Consider the following 21397-nt stretch of genomic DNA (forward strand, 5'->3'; position numbering starts at 1 on the left):
TTCCTTTCAGTCCTTCCTTCCCTTCCTTCATTTGTTGATTTGTTCCTTCCTTCCTTTCTTTCGCTCTTTTTTCTCTTCTTTCTCTTTCTCTTTCTTTCACTTTCTTTGTCTCTGTCCCTCTTTCTCTCTTACTCTTTCCTTATTTCTTTCTCTATTTTTCTTTCTTTTTATTCTTTCTTCCTTTTTTCTTTTATTCTTTCACATTCTCTCTTCTTTTTCTCTGCCTCTTTCTCTTATTTCTCTTTTTCATTCTTTCTCTCTTCTTTCTCTTTCTTTCCTTCTCTCCCTCTTATTCTTCCTTTCTGTGTCTCTTCCAGTCTTTCTTTCTGTCTTTCTTAGACCTCAGCAAATTCCAGGAAGGCATCAGTTGTCTTTAACACCCAAAGGGAAAATCGAAGGGAAGGGTTCAATTACTCGCATGAAAAATGAGTCTCCTAACTGAGGTCTATCCATTTGCTAGTTGTGCTTGTTTTAAAACTGAATTATAGAGACTGCACATTTTTCTGGAGACAAATGCATTAATTTTTCCCAAAACAGACAAGAGGGAAGCAGAGGGAAAATAAGATAATAAGAGTTCCCACAGTGATTTATATGCCTTTGTGAAGGTAATGGGGGCAGACGGCAGCATGCACTGGCAGCCCATGGGGGAAGGGGCAGGGGGATGGTGACAGGGATGATTGCACGGAAAACTGCCAGAAGTCCAAGTAAGATTGTTGGCATTAGATGATATGAGATCACTTTATGTCTCGGGCTGGTTTGAAAAATGTCTTTCTGTATATACATATATACACGCATAAAATACGTGCCATATGATGCACTTAAAATCAGCCCCGGCTATACTGTTTATACAGGAAAAGATCATGTTTCTAGCCAGCCTCTCCCCAGGCTGCCTTCTTTTGACGAAGGATAAACTGGGACCTTTAGCAGACAAAGCAATGGCTACAATTTTTAACAGATTGGCTCTTGCATGTATTTACAGAGGGCAGGCGAGGCCCGTCCCCAGGGCTGGGCGCTCCCGCACATCTGCACAGCTGCTGCGTGCTCAGCACTGAGGCAGCCGCAGCAGCAGCCCTTGCTCGGTTCTCCAGCAGCTCAACTGGCCTGGCATCAGAGGTTGGGATCGCTGAAATCTTTCATTCCCTAAAGGCACATTTTGGAGAGTTTTGCTGAGGTATTTCACTGGGGTAAAACCTGGAGTTGATTTTTTTTCTTTTTTTTTTTCTGGTCTGTCCACTTTGTTTTGATTTATCTGTTAAAAATTATATTTTTATTACAGGGAATATTGCACTGGGATTCTTTGTTGCCCATGAGAACTATTTTACAAAATTGCACTATTTACATACTATACTGATCACAATGTTTTCATTGTTTTCATGTCTTACTGTAGGGTAAAAAAATAATGCTGTTTTTTTATCATGAATATATGAATCATATTTTTTAAAACTACAATCTGTCTTGAAATCAGATGAAATGAGTAACAACTTCTTGAAAATTCGTGGTGACAATCAACAAACTCCCATGAAATCTTATTGTTTTGCAAAGTAAAGATTTTCAGTGAGACTGGAAAAACTCTGAAAGATTTTGAAGCCGTTTTAGTTAGCCTTTTCTGCTGGGCGGAAGCCCATGAAGCATGTTTGGGAAGCCAAGGGTTACTAGGGCAGTGGTACCTAGGCTGATGTTTCTCTCTTATTACTTACAGGAATGATTCACTGAATTCCTGTTCACCATTGGTTTCTGAACAGAAAACTGTTGTGTTCAGCCTGATATGAGAACAGAGGGAGACTGAAAGTGATGCTGTAAAGGCAAGTCTCAGGCTCTTCCAGGGCAGATGGTTAATTGTGTGGTTCGATTTATTTGCCTAATGCAAATCACATCCCATTTGCCCGAAACTAGAGGGGAACCAGATTCCTGTTTGTTTTGCTAAGAGCAGGGCTGAGATTTCCCTGTGTGCTGTAGCACCCGCACGATGTTTCCCCTGCAGCAAGGAGGATTTGCAGCTCCAAGCGAAGCACCACGGCGTTTTGGGCCAGTGGAAAAAAGCAACATCTGCCACCCCAAGCCGACAATGTCTCTGTGCTTGTGGAAATAGGATGCAAAAATTTTTAGCACCCGCTCTGCCTCAAGAAGGTTAGTGATATCTAACACGGGGTGGTGTGAGCAGGGAGCCAGCAGAGCCTCCCTTTGTCCGGCCGTGCGCCGCATGGGGCCAGAGCCCTGCGGTCCTGGCAGCCGCTTGCTCAGGGTCGCCTAGCCCAAGGGAAGACCCTTAAAAAAAAATGGGGAGGGTTGTTTCATTAAGGCAGTGTTAGGGTTACGCCAGGGTGGTGAGCTGCTGTGAGGGTGTAGGGCGACAAGACTGGGAGCACTGGTCCCATGAGCCAGAGTGTGCTGGGCACCGCTGGCATAGCGGTGGGAAGGCAGGATGAGTGAACAGCATGGGTAAAACAAGAGCCATTGCCTGAGACATTGCCCTGGCACTCAGGGGAGCTCTTTGACCTGTTCAAAGATGCATCCGATCAGATAGGATAGAAAACAATTCACAAGCTGTATAGTGTTTGTGGAATTTTTAAATGTAGAGAAAAACCACTGCATCTCCCTGGCAGTTTTGACCCATTTCATTTGTGTCTTCATGGGTCCAGGGGACCCATATTGGGGGTTAATTTCCTCTGTGTCCACTTTTGGGGCTGATCTCCGCTGGGTCAGTGCCTCCAACTTCTCCAGGCCCCAGTGCTGCTGGGGCTGAGCCCAGGCTGTAGCACCTAGCCTCAGCCCTCGGGTATCTGCTTGTGCTTCCCGGCTTCCTGAGTGGGCCTAATTGAAGCCTAAAGAGGTTTTTCCACAGATTCATGGGTTTTCAAAGGAGAAATTTGCATATTAATAAGAAGCTGTTCAGACTGATTGGCTTAATGTGTTTGGGGTAAGTATAATTAAATGTCAAGGGAAATATATCATGAAGTAATGAAGCTGAAGCTAATTTATCAAAAAATGAGGCCTAGAGAGTGTGAGAGAGACGTTTTAAATAATAAACCGTTCTTTAACCTTCCTCTTAAAGGTGATTTGCTTAGTCAGGGCTAAAATGTATGATCTTTAATGATCCTTCAAGTTGGTTTTGGTTTGGGGGGGGGGGGATTTTTTCATTCTCTCGCCTGTACAAAGCCTTCTGCTGCAGTATCCAACCAGGATGATCCCATCAATAAGTTTAATGCGAGCAGAGAGAGGGGAAGGTGCAGGCACTGGTCTCCATAAACTGGTTTGGGCTTAGCCAGTAGCACTTGGAGGATGTCTAGGGGGATTTGCCTATGCGACACTTCATGGGTGGCCTTAGGGTGAAGAATGGCCTTAGATTTAATTGTAGCAGATTCGGTTCTGCCACGGGGTTGCTTATACCCCTTTTTTAATGATCTCTCTGAATTTTTTCTTTGCATGTAAGTGTTTCAGAGCACACGCTTTATCTTACCCTCTCCAGGTATTAGGTTGGTATGAAGATCAGCGCACATGGGCACCGTTTTAATATGGAAAAAAAGATATAGTCACTGTTCAGAATCATAGTGCAGATCCCCAAACTGGCTAATCTGGCATCGTAGCTGAGGAGAGCTCAGGTCCAGCTTTCTGGCCACGTTGGTCCATACAGATGCTTCTCCATCACTCTGTATGATGGGAAGTGTTTGTAAAATCCCTTCTCACAGCATCAGCAGGCAGCAACCAAACAGGCAGACAAAGCGCCTGTTGCTTTAAGCAAGTGATGAATCCATCCTACTCATTTTCGAACCTGTCCTGGGTAGAGAAATCCTATGCCTGACTATCCTCTGCCAGCTGCCTTGTGCTGCACTCTCCCCCAGCATGTCATGCAATAAGCATCATGATTTCCTGATTTGCACTTTGTACCAACGTAAAGGAAAAAGACAGGCTACAATGCAGCGAAAGACTTGTGCCTGTTGTCTCAACTGGAAAATCCTCCTTCAACATAATAAAGCACCGTGGGAATCAGCAGGTTGCAGAATAATAGAGGCATCTGTAGAAGAGAGCCAAACAAGTGTCAATTTTCATTAAGAGGCATCACAGTTAAAATAAAAACTAGCACCAAAAAGCCAACAGAATCAGCCACGAAGAGCATGAATTTATCTAAGCAAATCCATCAGGGAAATGAGAAATCACTTTGCATTTGGGAGTTATGTTACAAATATTATGAAATCACAGTGGACCTGATTTGCGTTCTTGTAAGAATTAGCTATTGCTCTACCAATTTAGCAAATGGCTCATGCCCCAGCCTGGCCTGCTCACTGGGTGATGTCGGACATGGGCAGAAATGCTCCCTCTTCTATCACCTTTTATAGGTGCATTGTAGTGCATGCTCAGCCAGGAGGTGATGTGCCAACACTGTGGCCTAGCTGATGGTAGACAGAAACTGTCTAAGCTCCAAATGATCATTGAGGCTGCCAAAGGTGGGATTTGTCTCCCTCTTGCTGACTGAGTTAAGTTTACTCCAGAGAAGATCTCTGGTGCAGGGACCCACTACTGGAGAGGACCCTGCAATGGAAATCATTGCTGATCAAAAAGTGTGCTCAGCTGCTGCCAGAGGAGATGAGTGCTGAAGTCAGGTCTGATGAGGAGGAGCATGGTTTGTCCTCCCTGGAGCAAGGCGTACCCCCAGAACTGTTAAACTTACAAAGCCTATTGGGAACATACCTTCAGAAGTGCTCGTAAAGCTGAGTTAAATGGCAGGTGTGAGGCTGGGGCCTTGAGAGACCATCCCAGGCCTCCTCTGCTGCAGCAGTGGTGTTGATCAAGCTGAGGAACGTGATGGTGATCCCCAACTCCAGCAGCAAAAATCTCTTTTAGAAGGTTCTTGGTGTTGTCTCCATTTCCTTATGAAGGATGGAGCTGTGACACAGGGGCTGGTGGTCTGGGGCCATCTAGGGCCTAGGGTCATCTACTTCTGGTCTGTGGATGGCTCACAGATGGGATTTAACAGGTCGTCATCAGGCAGGACTTGGCAGTCCTTTCAGAAGAATGCAGAAACATACCATGATGACTTTTGGGGCAGGGGAGTTGTCGTTGGAAAAACAACTGCAAAACACTCCTTTTCCAACCCATAGCTGCTCAGCCCGGAGGAAGTAGCTGTGCCATCCTGTGAGTGCCTAAGCTCAAATGAGTTTTTTGTTCTAGAAAAGAAAATCAATGGCTCACACAGCTAATGGCATGAGAGAGATTCTCCTTGTCAATAGCACTTAGGTATTGAGGCATCTGGGACATGTCCAGATGTGCTTCCCAGCATTTCTGCTTTGCAGGATCCTCTCAGTGTGGTCCCTTTCCCAGGGCAGTTGCTGACTTCACCTCTTGGCTGCTGGCAATACCTTTGTTAGGAAACAGGAGGCAGCTGGGAGTCTGCCTGATTGCAGGGCTCTCTGGTTACCTGCTGTCCTCAGAGGAGCAGTCCTGACCATCAATAATTAATCATAGCAATTAGGCAGAGGGCTCATGCTCTGTAATTAGCTCTCCTCCATGCAATCTCCTTTTCTGTCCATCATGTGCCCTGGAGGGTTTTATTTGCGTCTCCCATTGATGGGAGGCAGCAAGAGCAAGAAAGCACTGCCCAGGCCTCCTGCATCCCTGGCTGCTTGGGCACTGGCCCAGCACTCAGCCTGGAGCAGCTGGTGCCATGGAGTGGGAAATGGGGAGGGAAGCACCAAGGGGACATCTCTTAAGGCTCAGGGAAGGCAAAGGACCTCCTGTCATGGCATCGAGCTTTTCCAATGGACCTGTGGATGTTTTTGAAGGAACTATCCAGGTTTTTTTAAGGCAGCAAAGCACTTCCCACCTGTATCTCTTGGGAAGCAGTGAAAATTCCCCATTGTTGTGCTAAATTAAGGAAGCACCATCCAGGCCAAATCTGCTTCCACTTAAAACTCCTGCTGAGGACCATACTGAAAACACAGTTCTGTTGAGCAAAGGCTACAGTGCAGCCCCACTTCTCATGCACATGCTTCCCTGCCCCTTCCTGCAGCACCTACAGCTCTATGCAGCGAGCCATAGCATAAAGTGACCTAGCTCCATGGACAGGGAGGCCACTCCAAAGTAATGCACAGGCTTCCTTGGTCACTTGATGCCAGGCTTTCAGGTGGCAGAAGGAAAAAATAAATAAATAACATCCTTATCTTGAGGACACTGCACGCTTCCTCTCTGGGTTGCCTCTGCCAGGTGCAGCAAACCTCGGTGCAGCCAGATATTGTTCCTGCTCTTCCTGAGTGAGGTCATGCACCCGTGGTCCGGAACGAGAGTATTCACCTGTGGAGTTATCAGCAGCAGCCTGGGCAAACAAGCCACTTTCTCTGCGGCGCTTCTTTGATGGGTTTCCCAGCTCCTTGGAAAGAAAAATGCTTCCTGGCGCTGACCTCGGGGCCTGGGGTGAAGCGTGTTTCTGCCTCCCTAAGATGCTGTGGTGAGAGGTCAGCATTCAAGGCCCTGGTTTGGCTGTGAGGAAGAGCTTTCTGGAGTTATTTTCTTAAATGCTGAAGTGGTTAAAACTCCTGGGATTGCAGAGAAGCAGAGCCTGCGGCCTTGGTACATGGGGTGGGGGTGAGCGTTGGCAGCACACTGCAGGGATCTGATAAAACGTTATCCAATGTAAGAGAATCTGGGAAGTTTTTGAGAGACAGAAGCAGGATAGTAGTGCTGGGGATTTGGTCCCTTTAGTTTTTTTTTTTTTTTTTTTTTTTTTTTCCTTGACTTTTGTCACCCTCCCCCATCCCGTGCCTCAGTTTCTGTGCTTGCAACACCTTGCAACCTCCTATGATGGGAGGTGCATGTCAGAGTGAGGTGGGGGGGGGGTCTGTTAGCATCAAGCGCTGCCAGACTTACCTGGGGCTCTGGGGACCGCAATACCTCAATTTCTCTGTTTGAGCCAATTTGCAGATAGCGTTTTGGGAAGGGGACGATTTTCCCTGGAGAGCCCTGCATGCTGCAGCACACCGATATGTGGGTGCCAGCAGCCTGAGGGGGACTCAGGACCATTCTAAGCCTCAAGGCACTGGCCACAAACCCTTGAAATTTGGAGGAGGACTTGTCTGCATAACCAGTGCTGGTCTGGGCCAGTAAATCCTGGCTGCCGGTGAAGAGCTCCCTGAGCTTGGCTAGTGTGGCCTTGGAGCCCCGTGCCCATGCTGGGGTACCCGCAGCGTGGCGGGCTGCCGCATGTGACACACACTACCTCCAGGCTGGACACCCTGGAATGGCCACTGCCAGCTCAGGAAGACACTCCAGCAGCTGCAGTCACAGGCATCTTTTTAGGGGGGGACCCCTGCTCATATGTCCACAGCTCGGGAGCCCGAGGCTGCCAGTATGCCCCCCCAGGGCTGCCTCCTTGGGAGCCTCCCTTTGCCCCCAGGAAGGGCAGGATCCAGAATCAGAGTGTCAAAGAAGTTCTCCTGAACTTCAGCGGTTGTTCACAAAAGGAACACTGTAAATGAAAGCGAGCAATATGATTTTTAATATAATTAGCCTCCCTCTTGGGACTGATTTCACCTTGAGGTCTGTCAAGCCCTGTTCCTCCGCAGTGCAGCAATCCTGTGCTCCGCTTAGTCCTGACTCCCTTCTGTTATTTAAAAAGAGGCTCAAGTGAATATCAGGTTACTGATCCGGGCGGTAAAAGGAGGAGAAGGAGTGAATGGAAAGGGAGCTCTGCTGATAAGATGTTGCTTGACAGATACAGCGTGGAAACAGATGCTACTGGCTGCAGATGTAATGAGATACATAAATACCGAGGCTTGCTCAAATAAAGGCAGGCAGCCTCTGCACGCTGACCTCGGGAGCTCCTGGTGCTGGGGGCCACACACACTGGCACCAAGCCACAGATCAGCTTAATTTGGGGGCAGGTCGGAGAAAGAGGCCGTCCCCGGAGAGCACGCTTTATTCCGGAAGAAGGCAAATTAAGCCAGCATGTAATACTGCTTCCTGCTTCGGAAAGGGCAACTCCAGCAGTTGAATAGTGTCTTATATTTCTTCCCTGGCAGTGATTCCCGAGGCCTCCGTTGTAACCTGCCCGAATGGCTGCAGCCACGATGGCAGCCGGGTGAAGTGTGGCCACAGCTCAGTGCCAGGTGCTCTGCTGTGCCTGCTACAGGCCTGACAGGTCTCTTTTTTCATACTTTCTAAGTGTTTAAAAGTGAAAGTGCCACATTCAAAGGAACTGGAGACATTTGCACTTTGAAAAACATCAGCCTTTGCATCTCTCTGTGGTTCTCTTGGACTCCCCAAAGGGGTTTGGTAGCACTGCTGGCAGAGGGATGCAGGAGGATGACACTGCCCACTGCAAGGAGCCCGGCATTGGTGCTGGACCATCCACCCTCTGCAGCAAGTTCGAAGCCTGGCACTGCCGGGGCTCTGCTACAGCAGTCAGGCTGGATTTACTGATTATCCCCCAGCCGAGCTGCATATGCCAAGCAGGGACCCAGAAACACTCGCCTCCACATCAAATGCAGCTCCAACTTGGGGCAGACGGAGAAGAAACCAGTACAATAAGCCACTGTTTTTATTCATGCTTTGTATTTAAATCCCTCTTGAATATTAGTGATACTTAAAAAAATAAAAAATAAAAAGAATAAAAAAGCATCCTGGAGCTGGGCACAGTGAGCATGCCAAAGTGAAAGGGAGCTCTACAGATCATCCCTGGAGAAAAATAACACATTTACTATTCATCAGAATGAAACAATCCTGTTGGCAGATAAGGATGTCTTTCCATCCTCAGCCAGGGGAACAGAAACGTGAGTTATACTAGCCGAGGTGACTACACATCTTACATATTTTGCAATGATGACTGTGCGCTCAGCAGATACATAAGAACAAAGGCAGAAGAAGACCGAAGACTTCTGACTTCTCCCCCATTGCATTCTTTTCCTGAGCGAGTAGCTGGCCTCTGTGAGATGCCAGTTGTGTTGTGTACACCTTCAGATTTCCCTGAATATTGCTGCTACCCAGAGAAAATGACTCAAAAGCAGGATTGTTAGGGATGGGAGAGACCCCTTGTCGACATAGACATCATCACCCAGGTTCTTCAGTGTCCCCTCCTAGGGCCATTTTCATCACACACACACACACACACACACACACACACACACAAAAAAAAAAAAAAAAAAAAAAAAAAAAAAAAGCCCATGTCCCACATTGAACAACTCCCCAGTGGATCCTTTACAAAACTGCCTGATATCCCAGATTATGCAGAAGCCAGGGGAGAAGATCGGTGACTTAGGGCTGAGAAGTATTGATATATAGGGCTGAGAAGTATTGATACATCAGCTTATTCCTGGTAGGCTTTCAAAACTTCAGATCCTTTCAGCCCTCTCTTCCACAGCTGCTTCTCAGGCTGATAGTGCAGGGGTAAAAACTGGTAATAAAAAACATGTCAAATTTCCAGGTGCAACGTTAAAGAAAACTCATTTCCATCTCCTTCCAGTTCTTTCTAAGCTGTTCTTTGCACAATGCTACCTACCTTCCAGGAGTCTTGAGAGGATTAATTAACCTTTGGAGGGTACTTTCAATAGGTAGGACACACTGTAAGAACTAAGCCTCAGAGGGATGAAAGCAGGTAGCTCAGTCCTACGAAAATGATTCCTTTCACTTACTTCGGTCTAATCATAAACCTTGGGAGATGCGCAGAGCTTTTTATCCACTTTCTGCTGGGAGAGTCGGTTAAAAAGCAGGCTGATGCCAGTATCCTGATTTCCAGTTTGTAGTGCCAAAATGCTGGTTCTTCCTCTCCACTTGCTGGGATGTCATCTGGGGTATTTGCGCACTGTGTCACCACAAGGTATAAAAACATCTGAGACGTGCAATGAAGTGGTCCACTATTGCAATGGAGCCTGCAGCTGAAACTGGCTGTTCATTAGCCCTAATGAGCCAGCCTTGCACCCCTGTCCCATGCTGCTGCCAGCAGGTACCAGCCGGGGCACCGGGGCTGCCATCTCCTTCCAGGCATGCCTTCAGCCATGGCTTCCAACCACTATTAAAATCAACAGGATTGATATTAACGTCAGTTGGACCTGATTTTGCATCCAGTAATGTAATGCTTGGGTTTTTTTTTTTCTTCTTCTGGATCTCTGTGATCGTTTTCGACAATCCTTTCAGCTTTCTCATTCCCACACTTCTCTCTTTTTTTTTTTTTCTTTTATTTTTTAATGCTAGGAATCCTTTTATTGATTTCATCTGACATCTAAGGGAAGGCAAAGCATAGGTTCAGGTAACTCAGACATGCCCTCATAGTTCATCCAGGAGCCTTTAGAGCCTTGCTAGCTCTTTCAGGCCAGCACAGTCACTTATAGGAGACATGTCAGCCTAATAGGACACACAAGTTCAGACCTCAAAGGCAGCAGGTTTTTACTTACATATATGTAGAAACCATGGGTTACAATAAGTGGCCACTTGTGCTGGAGCATATTTCTTTTCAATCATCTCTGGTGCTGTAATGGCACTTCTGGGAGCGTGGGCCTGAGGGAATCACTTGTGCTAGCAGGCTGGGATTTTAAGGAATGTTTGCTGCTTAAACAATTGAGAAGAAAAAGAGAAATGGATAGGGTCAAGGAAGACAACTTGCTAGTGGATGCAATAGCTAGCAACACACCCTACTGAGGCATGAGGCCACATGAAGCCCCAGGGCTTGCTGTGCCTCAGTTTCCCTATCCTACTTTTTCTCCTGCTGGGGAAGGCTCTGGTTTCTGCTAGCTACCTCCCAGAACTTCCAGCTGTGGGATGAACTAAGTGAGGGAAGGTCTTCTGCCCAGACTTGGGGATCAATCAGACATGTAGGGGCAACACATGACACAATGGTGGGTGCATGCGTGACTGCACATGTGCTGATCGCACCACCTCGGAGTCAGGAATTCTGTTCAAAGGCCTCCACATCTGCCTGGGAGATGCCAGGGGCCCCAGAGTATCGTGTGAGAGATCCTTGAGCATGATGGCTCCATTTACACACCTCCGGTACATTGCGGAAACCATCTCATTTGCCTGAGCTGGCAGCATTTCTGTGCTTGGAGAGGTGAAATAGCCCCCACCAGCCAGTTAATTCTCTGTTCCACTAGCACAGTGATCCAATAGTATCTTTATCAGTCACATAATATTCGAGATAAAAAAGGCAGCACAGAAGTGTGAGCGGCAGAAAACCCCACAAAAATGCAAATCAAGGGCAGGAGAGTGCCACTGCCCATCACGATTGTTGCTGGGTTCATCAGTGGTTGATGGGGGGGGGTACCTAAAGCCAGCACCTTCCTGGCACTCAGAGACAAGAGAAAAGTGTTTTTTTTCTTTTCTTTTCTTTTTTTTTCTTTTTTTTAATTATCTTTTCCTGCTCACATATACCAGATAATTCGGTGTTAACATACAGGTTTCTAACTATGCTGGAGCTTAGCTATGCAAAACCTTGTTGCCACCAGTGAGGCAGTACTTGTAATGGCAGCATCAATGCAGCATGGGCATGCAGTGACCAGTGCTTGGCCCTGCAGCTCCCTGCTGGGGCAAGCAGGATGTGGGATGGAGTGTTTGCTGGTGAGAGAGTCTCCAAGCCTCCTCATGCTCCTGATGGAACATTTGTGGGAGCAGATCAAGCTGTTGCTTGCAGGAAGGGCTCTTCTACGGGATTCAAGACAGTGTGGAACTGGTGGACTTTTTTGGAAAGATCTACCTTTCTTTAACACAGCTTTTCTTCAGTGACCTCCTTGATGGCACTTGCTTAAAAGTGTAACTTGCCAGCTCGAGAAACTTCCCTTCCCTCCCCACTGCCTGAGTGACCACACACGCTGTGGTTGGGCCCACTAAAACTGAGACAAGCTGCGCCCAGTAAATTGGGATTAGGAAGGAATTCTGGGTTTTTTAAGTTGGCTACAGCCTCTAGCAGGGAGGATGTGGCCCTGGAGGCAGCACCATAAGCAGGAGACTGGGTTGGAGGTGCATCGAAGTGGTGTGTCAAGATGACACTGGTAGGGCAGTGAGGGCTGCAGTGGGATAGCTGCGAGGCCCCGATGCATCCAGGTGCCTATATCCTTAGGGGGGCATTTCAGCTGCTCTTGGATGTGTGTTTTGGGCCAGGCAGCAGCTGAGCAGCTTCCCTGCATGGCTCTTCCTTTCTGAGGTTCTGCATTGCTTCCTATTTCCCTGAATGCTACTTTCCAACCTGGCCACTTCAAATCCAAAGGGGAGGGCATCAGCAAAAAGCCAAAAAATTCAGGTCTGCAGCACTATGCCAGGGAGACTCTTTAGCTGCTCTAACATCTGCCTGCGAGCTTTCCTGCTCCTAGTTTCTTTGCATATATCCCAGTGCCTGGAGCAGCAGCTTAGGCTAGCTGCTAAGCTGGAAAAGGCTGGAGGTGAATGGAGAGCTCCCTCAGTTAAGCAGCAAGGGGTCCCCATTCCTAGGCTGTGAACATGTCTTGGGGCAAGGAGGTGAGCAATGCCCTTATGTTGCTACTGCGTCTCTCAATCCCAGTGAGACTTGCAGCCTGTGTAACTCAAGAGATCCTGATATATAAATCACCAGAGCCTTCATGGCTTTGTATCATAGAGAATCCCCAGCGCTGTGTGAACAGGTTGTGTGAAAGTCGAGTTTCATGTTTCTGCTTCATTCCCATTGTGCATCTGGCTGATAGCTCATGGCCTGTGTGTCTTTTTAGGGGCTGTGGACAACTCAGTGGGAACAAAGCCAAAGAGGAGCATAAACAGCAGCTTTGGCCTATGGGGCTGCCAAAAAGTTCTGAGGCATGTGCTCCCAAGCATGCAAGCCCATCCTTCCCCTGCCCAGGTCATCTACAGAGGAACGGGGGGCTTTGCTGCAGGGGGCAACCAGATGGAGCCAGCACTGCACCAGTCCCACTGCAGCCAAGCAGGATGCTGCAAAGCAGCTGAGATCCCCAAGAGAGAGGTGCAGGGACTCTTGGGTGTTTTGTGCAGCTGTGACCATGGCTGCTTTCCCCGAGGGGCTCTCAGCCTTTTCTGGGTTGCCATCCCTCCCAGAGCCTCATGATTTGGCTGCAGCATGGAGCTATGCATGCTCAGATAGAGCAGGGTGCGAGTCCCTGGCAATGGGTGCCTTACACTAGGCAGCTTGCATTGAGCAGGGCACTGGCAGGGTGCTGCTGATGCCAGCAGCAATATGAGGAGGAGTAGGTGACAAACAGCATCACTACTGTCTGTGTCATTGGACTGGCATGGCTTGTGCTAGCTGATCACTTCAATAAATTCAGCCTGTATGGTCAGATGATAAAAAAAGTCATGCTTGGAGTGCCAGGGAGAGAGACTGAACTTTGTTTTCCAGCATGGGAGGTAAGAGGAAGCTCATTGTGCTTAACTTCAGCCATCTTCAAGTCAGGGATTTAGTCTAAACTGGTTGTCTAGGCTCTTTCAGCAGACAGTTAAGGGAGATGGGTACCTTCAGATGGCAATTCATTACATCTGAAAGCCAGGAGGACTAACAGCCCTCTCAAGGGATCTGTACAATCAGACACTTACCTTCCAGGGGTTAAAATTAGATGAGATGAGTCCTGCCTTCAGATATATGGTGGAGGCAGGTTTTACTAGAGGGCAGAGACCAGCATGGAGCTGATAACTGTAATCACAGCAGCTTTATTTATCACTCTGGGCAGAAAACATATGAGGCATGGTGGCCTGGGGAAGAGCTGCCTTTATCTTCTGACTTCAGCTTCCCTCCGGGAGAGATCTGCATTAGATTTATAGGGGAAAGACTTGCTGCAAGTCCATCCATGGCTGCGTCTTACACCTTGCACACTACAGGGGACGTCTTGAGGCAGGGACAGGTTGTTCCACTGGCTTGATTTGAAAAAGCAATTCAACCTTGAGTTTTCTGTGCCCAGTGACCAGCTGTGACCAGCTGCGGCCTCTGCGAGAAAGGCACAGAGGCCCTGGGGCTGCCCCTTCTGTGTGAAACAGGCTGTCACCCCACAAGATCTTACTTCTTGCACAACTAATGCTTCTGTCTGTTTTATTGCTAAGCTTGCAGTTGTGGGACAAAAAACAAGAAGCAGCAGCATGAATCACCCGAGGCAAATCAGCTGTTTTAACCTGGCAGTGCCAATGAGGGACCTGCCAAGGGCTTGTGGCCAACACCAGCAGCACGTGTCATTGCAAGAATTCTTGCAAGCTGAACATTCAGAAATGTTTGACTCTTGGGTGCTCAGGCTTGTAAGAACTGAGCTCAACACATTATCTTGATTTGTTGACATAAAGTGATGCTCTCTCCAGAATTATGCGCTTGCTAAGAATGGGGACAGGTGGAGAGGTGCAGAATGAGTGCAGATGGAGTCTGTGGGAATGCAGATGTCCTAGTCAGGGGTTGAGCCAACATCTTGCTTGGCCTTAGGAACTTCTGCAAGATTTTTGCAGGTATCATTGTATAGTCAATAACGAAATATAAAAGCAATAATAAGCATGACACCAAATAGCAATTGTTATACTGGGAGTGTCTAAGGATAGCCCCACCTTCCCGGCATTGCCTGTCCAGGGAGCCACGATAGGGCTAGGCTGTTCCTGAGATGCTTGTATGTGACTCCAGGTACTTCAGGGTTGATTTCAAGCACTCACACATCAAGGTGTCCCAGAAAATCACTCGGCAGCACCCTGTGCATTGCTAGGATCTGAAAAAAGCTGAGGTTTAGCACAAAATTATCATACCCAGTGAGGCACTGAGGGCAGCAGATGGTGTAACTAGGCCTCTCCCTCCTTACCTGATGCCTGTGTGTTTGCTTGCAGCAGCTCAGAAGAAAGATGCTGCATAAATCCAAATTATTGCAGTACCAATGTGAATGCCTTCTCCACTCTTTGGTGCTCCTGGCTGAGGCTGTTGGCCCCAGAGGTCTCAGGAAGCCCCTATAAATGAGAGAGTGAACTCATGCCTGTGCTACACCACTGCTGCCCAAAGGAATTTGTGCAACGAGAGAAAGAATGTTTCAGGGGGCGGGGTGGGGGGCAGCATCAGGGATGGGGGAGACCTTCATGGGCGCCCAGAGCAACCCATGGGCAGTGTGCATAGCCAGTGGAGTGCATGCTTGCCTTTGGGAGCAGCCTGCTGCACTATCTCACAGCAGCCTCATCTGCACGTGGCAGTCCCAGGGCCACATCAAGGATGGGACATCTCAAGTGCCACAAGTGGGAAGAAAAAGTGAGGATTTGAAAAAGGCCAAACATGAATATACATGCATAGCCCAAATGCTCCCTTTGAGGAAAGTCTTCCTCTCCTATTAAGTAATTAAATAAAGCCCCGAGCTCTACTAAAATTAAAATAACAGCATCCATTTATTCTGGCAGGGCCCACTAGTGACTGCTCTTGCCAAAAACATGTTTGTGGTTCTTATCTTTTCAAGTGGCTCTTTTGCAATAAAACCCAGATGCCATTAGTCCAGGGAGGCCTCCAGGCAGCTGTTTATGTCCATGAAAGATGCCCTTTGTAATTAATTAATCTCCCAAAAGCAGTGGTAGCACATTCCCAGTGTCTCCAGTGGCGCATTTTTTTCCTGCCGACACTGGCAGGAGAGGTGCATATTGCTTCCTCGCTGCTGAAGAAAGCCTTTGTGCTGCAGACTCTGACCACGAAAGGGGTTAATCTTCTCATTGAGAAGACATAGTGGAGATTTCAGCATCTATCAAAACCTAAACAGGAGGCAGTGCTGTGCCAGGCTGCTGTTTCAGTGGCTCCTTTTCTTGCCCAACAGCAATAAGCACAGTGTCAGGAGACTGTGCTATGCCAGTCCTGCAGGGCTCAGCTGGGCATCCATGCCTGACCATGGCTTGGTCCTCTTTTTTTAGAGAAGATGCCTTGCTTTGGAGCCATCAGCCTAAGGCTGCAGAAAGAGGCAATAGGCATCTGGTACCTGCCCCATGTACACCTGCTCTGGGTTCTTGTTGGGATGTTGGTGTCTCATCAATGGACAAGTGAATGTGTGTTACTGTACAGCCCTCTGGGACAATGTACCACTACTGGGCTCATTAAAGGGTTGCTGTATTAACAAATGGTGGCAATTAGCCCTGCTATTCTGGCATGAATGCAGCACACTCCCTTACGCCAGGCTCTGCTCTCGCAGTGAAGGACTCTGTATTTCCATGAATCACTGCCTGTCTCTCCTACTTCCACCTCCATGGCTTTAGAACCTCTCCTCACTCCCTTCCCAGCATGCACTTTCTAGATCTGCAGCAAAGTTTCCTTGCTATCATGCTGCCCTAGTCCTCTCACTTGAGGTAGTGGTGCAGCTCAGTGCCAAGTTGCAAGATTGATAAGATGTCACTACTTCTGGCTGTGTATGTCCCAGAAAGGGTCAGCCATGCTACCTGGCAGCACACTGGATGTGAGGACATGCACATCCCTGAGAACACTGAGACAGGTTGCCCAGAGAGGCTGTGGAATCTCCATCCTTGGAAGTATTCAAAAGCCAGCTTGAAGGGTCCTGGGCAACCTCCTCTAGGTCACCCTGCTGGAGCAGGGTAGTTGGACTAGATGATCGCCAGAAGTCCCTTCCAACTGTTCTGTGTTTCTAAGAACACTCTTGCAGGCTGGGCAGGTCTCATCCTTGGCATACATGAACAGGGCTCAGACTGGGGCTGGTCTCTCTGGTCTGCAGTTGGAAAGAGGTGAGTACATTTTAGGAAAAGAGAAAGCAGCTCTAGACCTCTGTAGACTTTTGAGGAGAAGCAGGCAGAAAGCCTGGTCTCAGGCCATTAGGCTGGCTCCAGAAAGGACTGCCAGCAGGTTAAGGCTGCTTTCAGAGTTAGTGTGGACCAGAGAGCCTGGACTGCTCTGGCTAAAGGCAGCTGTTTGCAGAGCAGCTGTCTCCATCCATGCTCCAAGTACAGCCATGAGAAATGGGGCCATGTGCACTCTGGATGTGCCTGATGCAAAAATCTTAACCTGACTCATGCTTGGGCCTGTGGTTTCTCACCGCTGACGAAGAGAGCGCAGCTGGAGGTGAATGACCCGCTGTCCAGAAAATGTCCCGAGTTGCAGGCCCTGCCCAGGACTAGACAACTTGAGGGTACAGGGGAGGTAACTCACAACTATGGAAGGACAGTAATTGCACTTCTCTACTTTCTGGGTAGACCCATATTTCCAAAACTGAGTGATGATACAATCACACCTCCTCATGGTACAGCAGACATATTCTGAATGGAGGGATAGACCCAATTGTCTCTCAGTCACTAATTTCATACCCCGTTAAAATATAACTTAAAATCTAGACACTTGCCCTTTTGCCTTCAAGTAGCTACAGTTCCTCTGCCCTCAGCTGCTCTTGTCTCTATCTCTTCCTTCTCCCTAACTTTCTGCATCATAACTATATCACGAGGAGCTGCTAAAACCTGACTGCTGTAGTTGGAGTGTGTGGGGGGGGGGGAGGAGGGGGTCTCCCTTGCAGTAGCTGTGGTTTCTGTGCTTCACAATCCCTTATTATTCCCTGTACATTGTATGAATTCCCAAATGCAGAAGGCAGCTACAGCGCAAGTGCAGGAACACGCCGCATGACTGCTGTTGTCAGTGCAGGGGGCTGCATGTCCTCATCCTTTCAGGGGTTCAGGTGCTCCCACATGATGCTGTCATGCCAGGGTGTCCGAACCAGCAGGGACCAATGCGGTACCTGAGAGATGTGAGCTTAGGATATGTGGGGAAAAAAAATCATTCATGAGACCACCCTGGGCATAAAAAAATGTACAAACTGCTGTAGCAGGCCAGACCGAAGAGCCATCTAGTCCAAACTCTTCTTCCAGACAGTGGCCAGTATCAGGTGTCTAGAGAAGAATGTAAGAAACAGATGATTTGTAGGAGGTCCTTCTCTTATCTCTCCCAGCTTGTATGGTTTACAGACTCTCCAGATCTGAAGAATATCTGGGATTACCACGTTTCCTTGCCACTGATTGATTCCATCCACCATGAATTTGTCTAGGCTGTTCCTGAACTGTTTACACTTTTGGCCTTTGCAGCATCAGGTGACAGCAAATTCTACCACCAAATTATGTATCTGCCTGGCAAAGGCCTTGTTTGCACTGCTTTTCAACCTGCTTCCATCCTTCTTCTCTTGTTACAAGCAATTCCCTTTACATCTCTATGTCAGTCAGAATGTTACAGAGCTCTCTTACACCCCTCACATTGTCATCTCTCCAGCCTGGATGTTCCTAGTTTGTTGAGTTTTCCCTGTACAGATAGCCTCAGCAGAGGCCAGGGAAGATGTGACTTCTGTAGGACCATGTTTTCACTTAAACTATGCGTAGCATCGTTTCAAACAAAGAATTGCTTCAGGAAGGGTCAGTCCTCACTACCTCATTTGTAACAACAACTCAGCCTGGGGTTGGGTTGTTATTGGTGTTTTTAGCCGTTGTTGGATTTTCACTGTTGCTTTTTTGATGAATGAGTTTAATTTTGCTAGCATATTGCACAGGTTTGCAAACCAGATGTTGCCGCTGTGAGACAGTAACAATAATGCAGGCAGGGAGCAGTTCATCATGGCACACTGGTGCTAATGCTGCGGTGAGGTCAAAGATGAGGGGTCATGGAGTAGTCTGATGAGGGTTCCCACTTCTCAGGAGCCGAGTGTTCAGTTGCCATGAGAACTGCTAGGCGTGTGGAGGCAAAGCTTGCTAGCAATGCAATCACCTCCCATTTATTTTCCATTTCCTCTGGAAAAGACCGGATCTTATGAAGGCGACCAAGTTGTAGCTAAAAAAAAACTCTGCCAGGAGCCCAGAAGCAGAGATGGATTTGTGTAACCAAATGATGTTATCCTGAGTGACTGGTATTTCGCAGATGCTAGCTCCTGCTCAGGGGTGATATACTGGAGGATAGGGGTACAGGGATGCAGACAGCATCTCCCTGGGGAAGCCTTTAAAGCCACCTCTTTGCCTGCAGTGCAGGAGCATGAGGGCTGTACAGGCAAATCAGGTCACGTATCCCCTTCCCCAGGAGCAGGCATTGCACGAGAGCATTGCTTTCCTTCTTCCTTTATAAGCTGTGAAACCATGGGTTGGGTGATGACTTTTTTTTTTTTTTTTTGGCCTTAGACAAGGCCTGGTTCAGAGCTGCCCCTTTCTTGGGGGTGGGAAGCCAGCAGGAGGTGTTTTGGTTGGAGTTGTTTCCCAAAGTGTCTCATGGGTTGGCATCACTTCAAGAGCCACGAGGTCCCTACTGGGGGACAGCTCTGCTTCACTGGCACATTGTGCCAGGACTGGGTTTGGGGGCACTGCCTGGAATTTGCCCTGCAGTAGCAGGAACAGCAAAAGGACAAATGGCTAGTTTGATGGCTCCTGTATCTTTCTGCCTTACCCTGCTGAACGCAAAAGAGCTGAGGTTAGCTAAGCAGAGCAGCCAAATCCATTGGTCTTTTAGAAAATCACAACGTATGGGCCCAAGAGCACTTGAATCCTCAAGTCATCTGTGGAGCAGCATGAATTCCCACATCCGCATCAGCTCTCATCTGGGAGACCTTCCCAGAGCTGCCAGGAGTGTAGAATTTCTGTGGATGGAAGAAAGAAATCACTGAGGTCAGGGGGCTGATATTGCACATTTTTGTGTGACATCAGCTTGCTGCCACCTTGAAAATACCAAAAGATAGTGTCTTGCATCCTGGCCCTTAAAAATCCCTCGTGCCCTACAGGAAGGGAGTGTTGTTACTCAAGAAATTTACTGTTATTCCAGGGAATTTAAGCCAGTGTGCAGGAAATCCCAGTGTGGGCAGGGAGGAATTTAAAGGACTAGGCCACTGGGATGGTCCATATTTGCTCTGTTCTTATGCCACTGCCAGGCCCCCCTCAAAAAGCCCCTCAGAGGCCTTGAATATGTTTAGAGTCTACTAAGTTGAGAGTCTAATTCTTCATAAACAGGCACAGTAAGTGAATATGCTGGAAAGTGGGAGCGTGTGCAGATGCTTTGCAGGATCAGGGCATTATGAGCCTCCAGGCAAAGAGAAGAGAAAGCTGGTAACGTGCTCACTCTCTCTTTCTCTCTCTCAGGGACCTCATGCCCAGGACCCTTGAGGGGCAGATCACCATGGAGAAGACTCCCAGCTACTTTGTCACCAAGGAAGCTCCAGCCCGCATCTCCTCCATGTCTAAGGGCACAAAGCTCATCGTGGTCGTGCGGGACCCTGTGACCAGAGCTATATCGGACTACACCCAGACACTCTCCAAGAAGCCTGATATCCCCACCTTTGAGAGCCTGACCTTCAAAAACAGGACTACAGGCCTGATTGACACCTCGTGGAGCGCTATCCAGATTGGCATCTATGCCAAGCACCTGGAGAACTGGCTCCTGCACTTCCCTATCAGGCAGATCCTCTTTGTCAGCGGGGAGAGGCTGATCAGCGACCCTGCGGGGGAGCTGGGCAGGGTCCAGGACTTTCTGGGCCTCAAGAGGATCATCACGGACAAACACTTCTACTTCAACAAAACCAAGGGTTTCCCATGCCTGAAGAAGGCGGAAGGCAGCAGCAAACCCCACTGCCTGGGGAAGACGAAAGGCAGGACCCACCCCAATATAGACCAAGACGTGGTGCAAAGACTACGGGACTTCTACCGGCCTTTCAACATGAAGTTCTACCAGATGACGGGGCAGGACTTTGGCTGGGACTGAGGCTCAAAAAAATAATTTAAGAAAAGGAAAATATAATATAATATATATTTTTTTTACATAGTAGAGATGGAGGAATACAGAAAAAAATAGTTGTGCTGAAAATGTTATTTGTTTTGATTTTTTTTTCTTTTGACACTGCTTTGTTTTCTTTCTTCTCTCAGTGATGAAATGATGTGTCCTAGCAGAGGACAAAGGAGGCTGTGAACTGCAACTTGGCCCTAATGACATCACTTGCAGCTTGGTTGTTTCCTTCAATGGTCCAAGGTTTAACACTGTCTCTGTAAAAAAGGGCAGATGCAAAAAATTTTTAGATGTTGCCAAGTTCCATTTTCAGAAGTGACATGGGAGCTCAGAATCTTACTGGAAGACCAGCCAGATTTTGAATTGCAAATGGCATTTTACACCAGACCTTGGTCACTTTTGGCAGTTGAACCAAAGGAGTCCTAATACCTAGTTTGGATTTTAAAATCTTACTATAGTGTCTTTTTTCTTTTTATTGAATGAAACCATCAGTGACATTTTTTTTTATTTGCTCAGTTTTTCTTTGTCTTCTGGTACCCCCAAATCAAACTTTTCTCATCAACCAAACTTAGCTATTTTTCATCTTACAGAAGCCAAAAGCAATATTCCTTTGTGCTGTTTTTAAACAAAACACTTTTGGTAGTCAAAAGTGAAAGAAAATAAATTATTCTGTTGACTTTATGATTAAAATTTCCAGGTAGTCAAAAGCCTTCATTCAAGGGATTTGGCTCTAAACCAGTGTCCCCATTCCCAGGAACCCTCCCCCCTTCTCTA

At 47.7% G+C, this 21397-nt stretch overlaps 1 protein-coding gene across 1 annotated transcript in view; it reads left to right on the forward strand.

Moving 5' to 3' along the window:
• Positions 1-21181, forward strand: part of HS3ST3A1 (heparan sulfate-glucosamine 3-sulfotransferase 3A1) — a 49049-nt gene extending 27868 nt beyond the window's left edge. The window contains exon 2 of the mRNA XM_062591703.1: positions 19984-21181. Within this exon, the coding sequence (XP_062447687.1) occupies positions 19984-20602 (619 nt within the window). The 3' untranslated portion in view covers positions 20603-21181. The remainder of the gene's footprint in view (positions 1-19983) is intronic.
• The last annotated feature ends 216 nt before the right edge of the window (positions 21182-21397 follow it).

Source organism: Rhea pennata, chromosome 19 (genome assembly GCF_028389875.1).
Source record: "Rhea pennata isolate bPtePen1 chromosome 19, bPtePen1.pri, whole genome shotgun sequence".
Taxonomy (NCBI): Eukaryota; Metazoa; Chordata; class Aves; order Rheiformes; family Rheidae; genus Rhea; species Rhea pennata.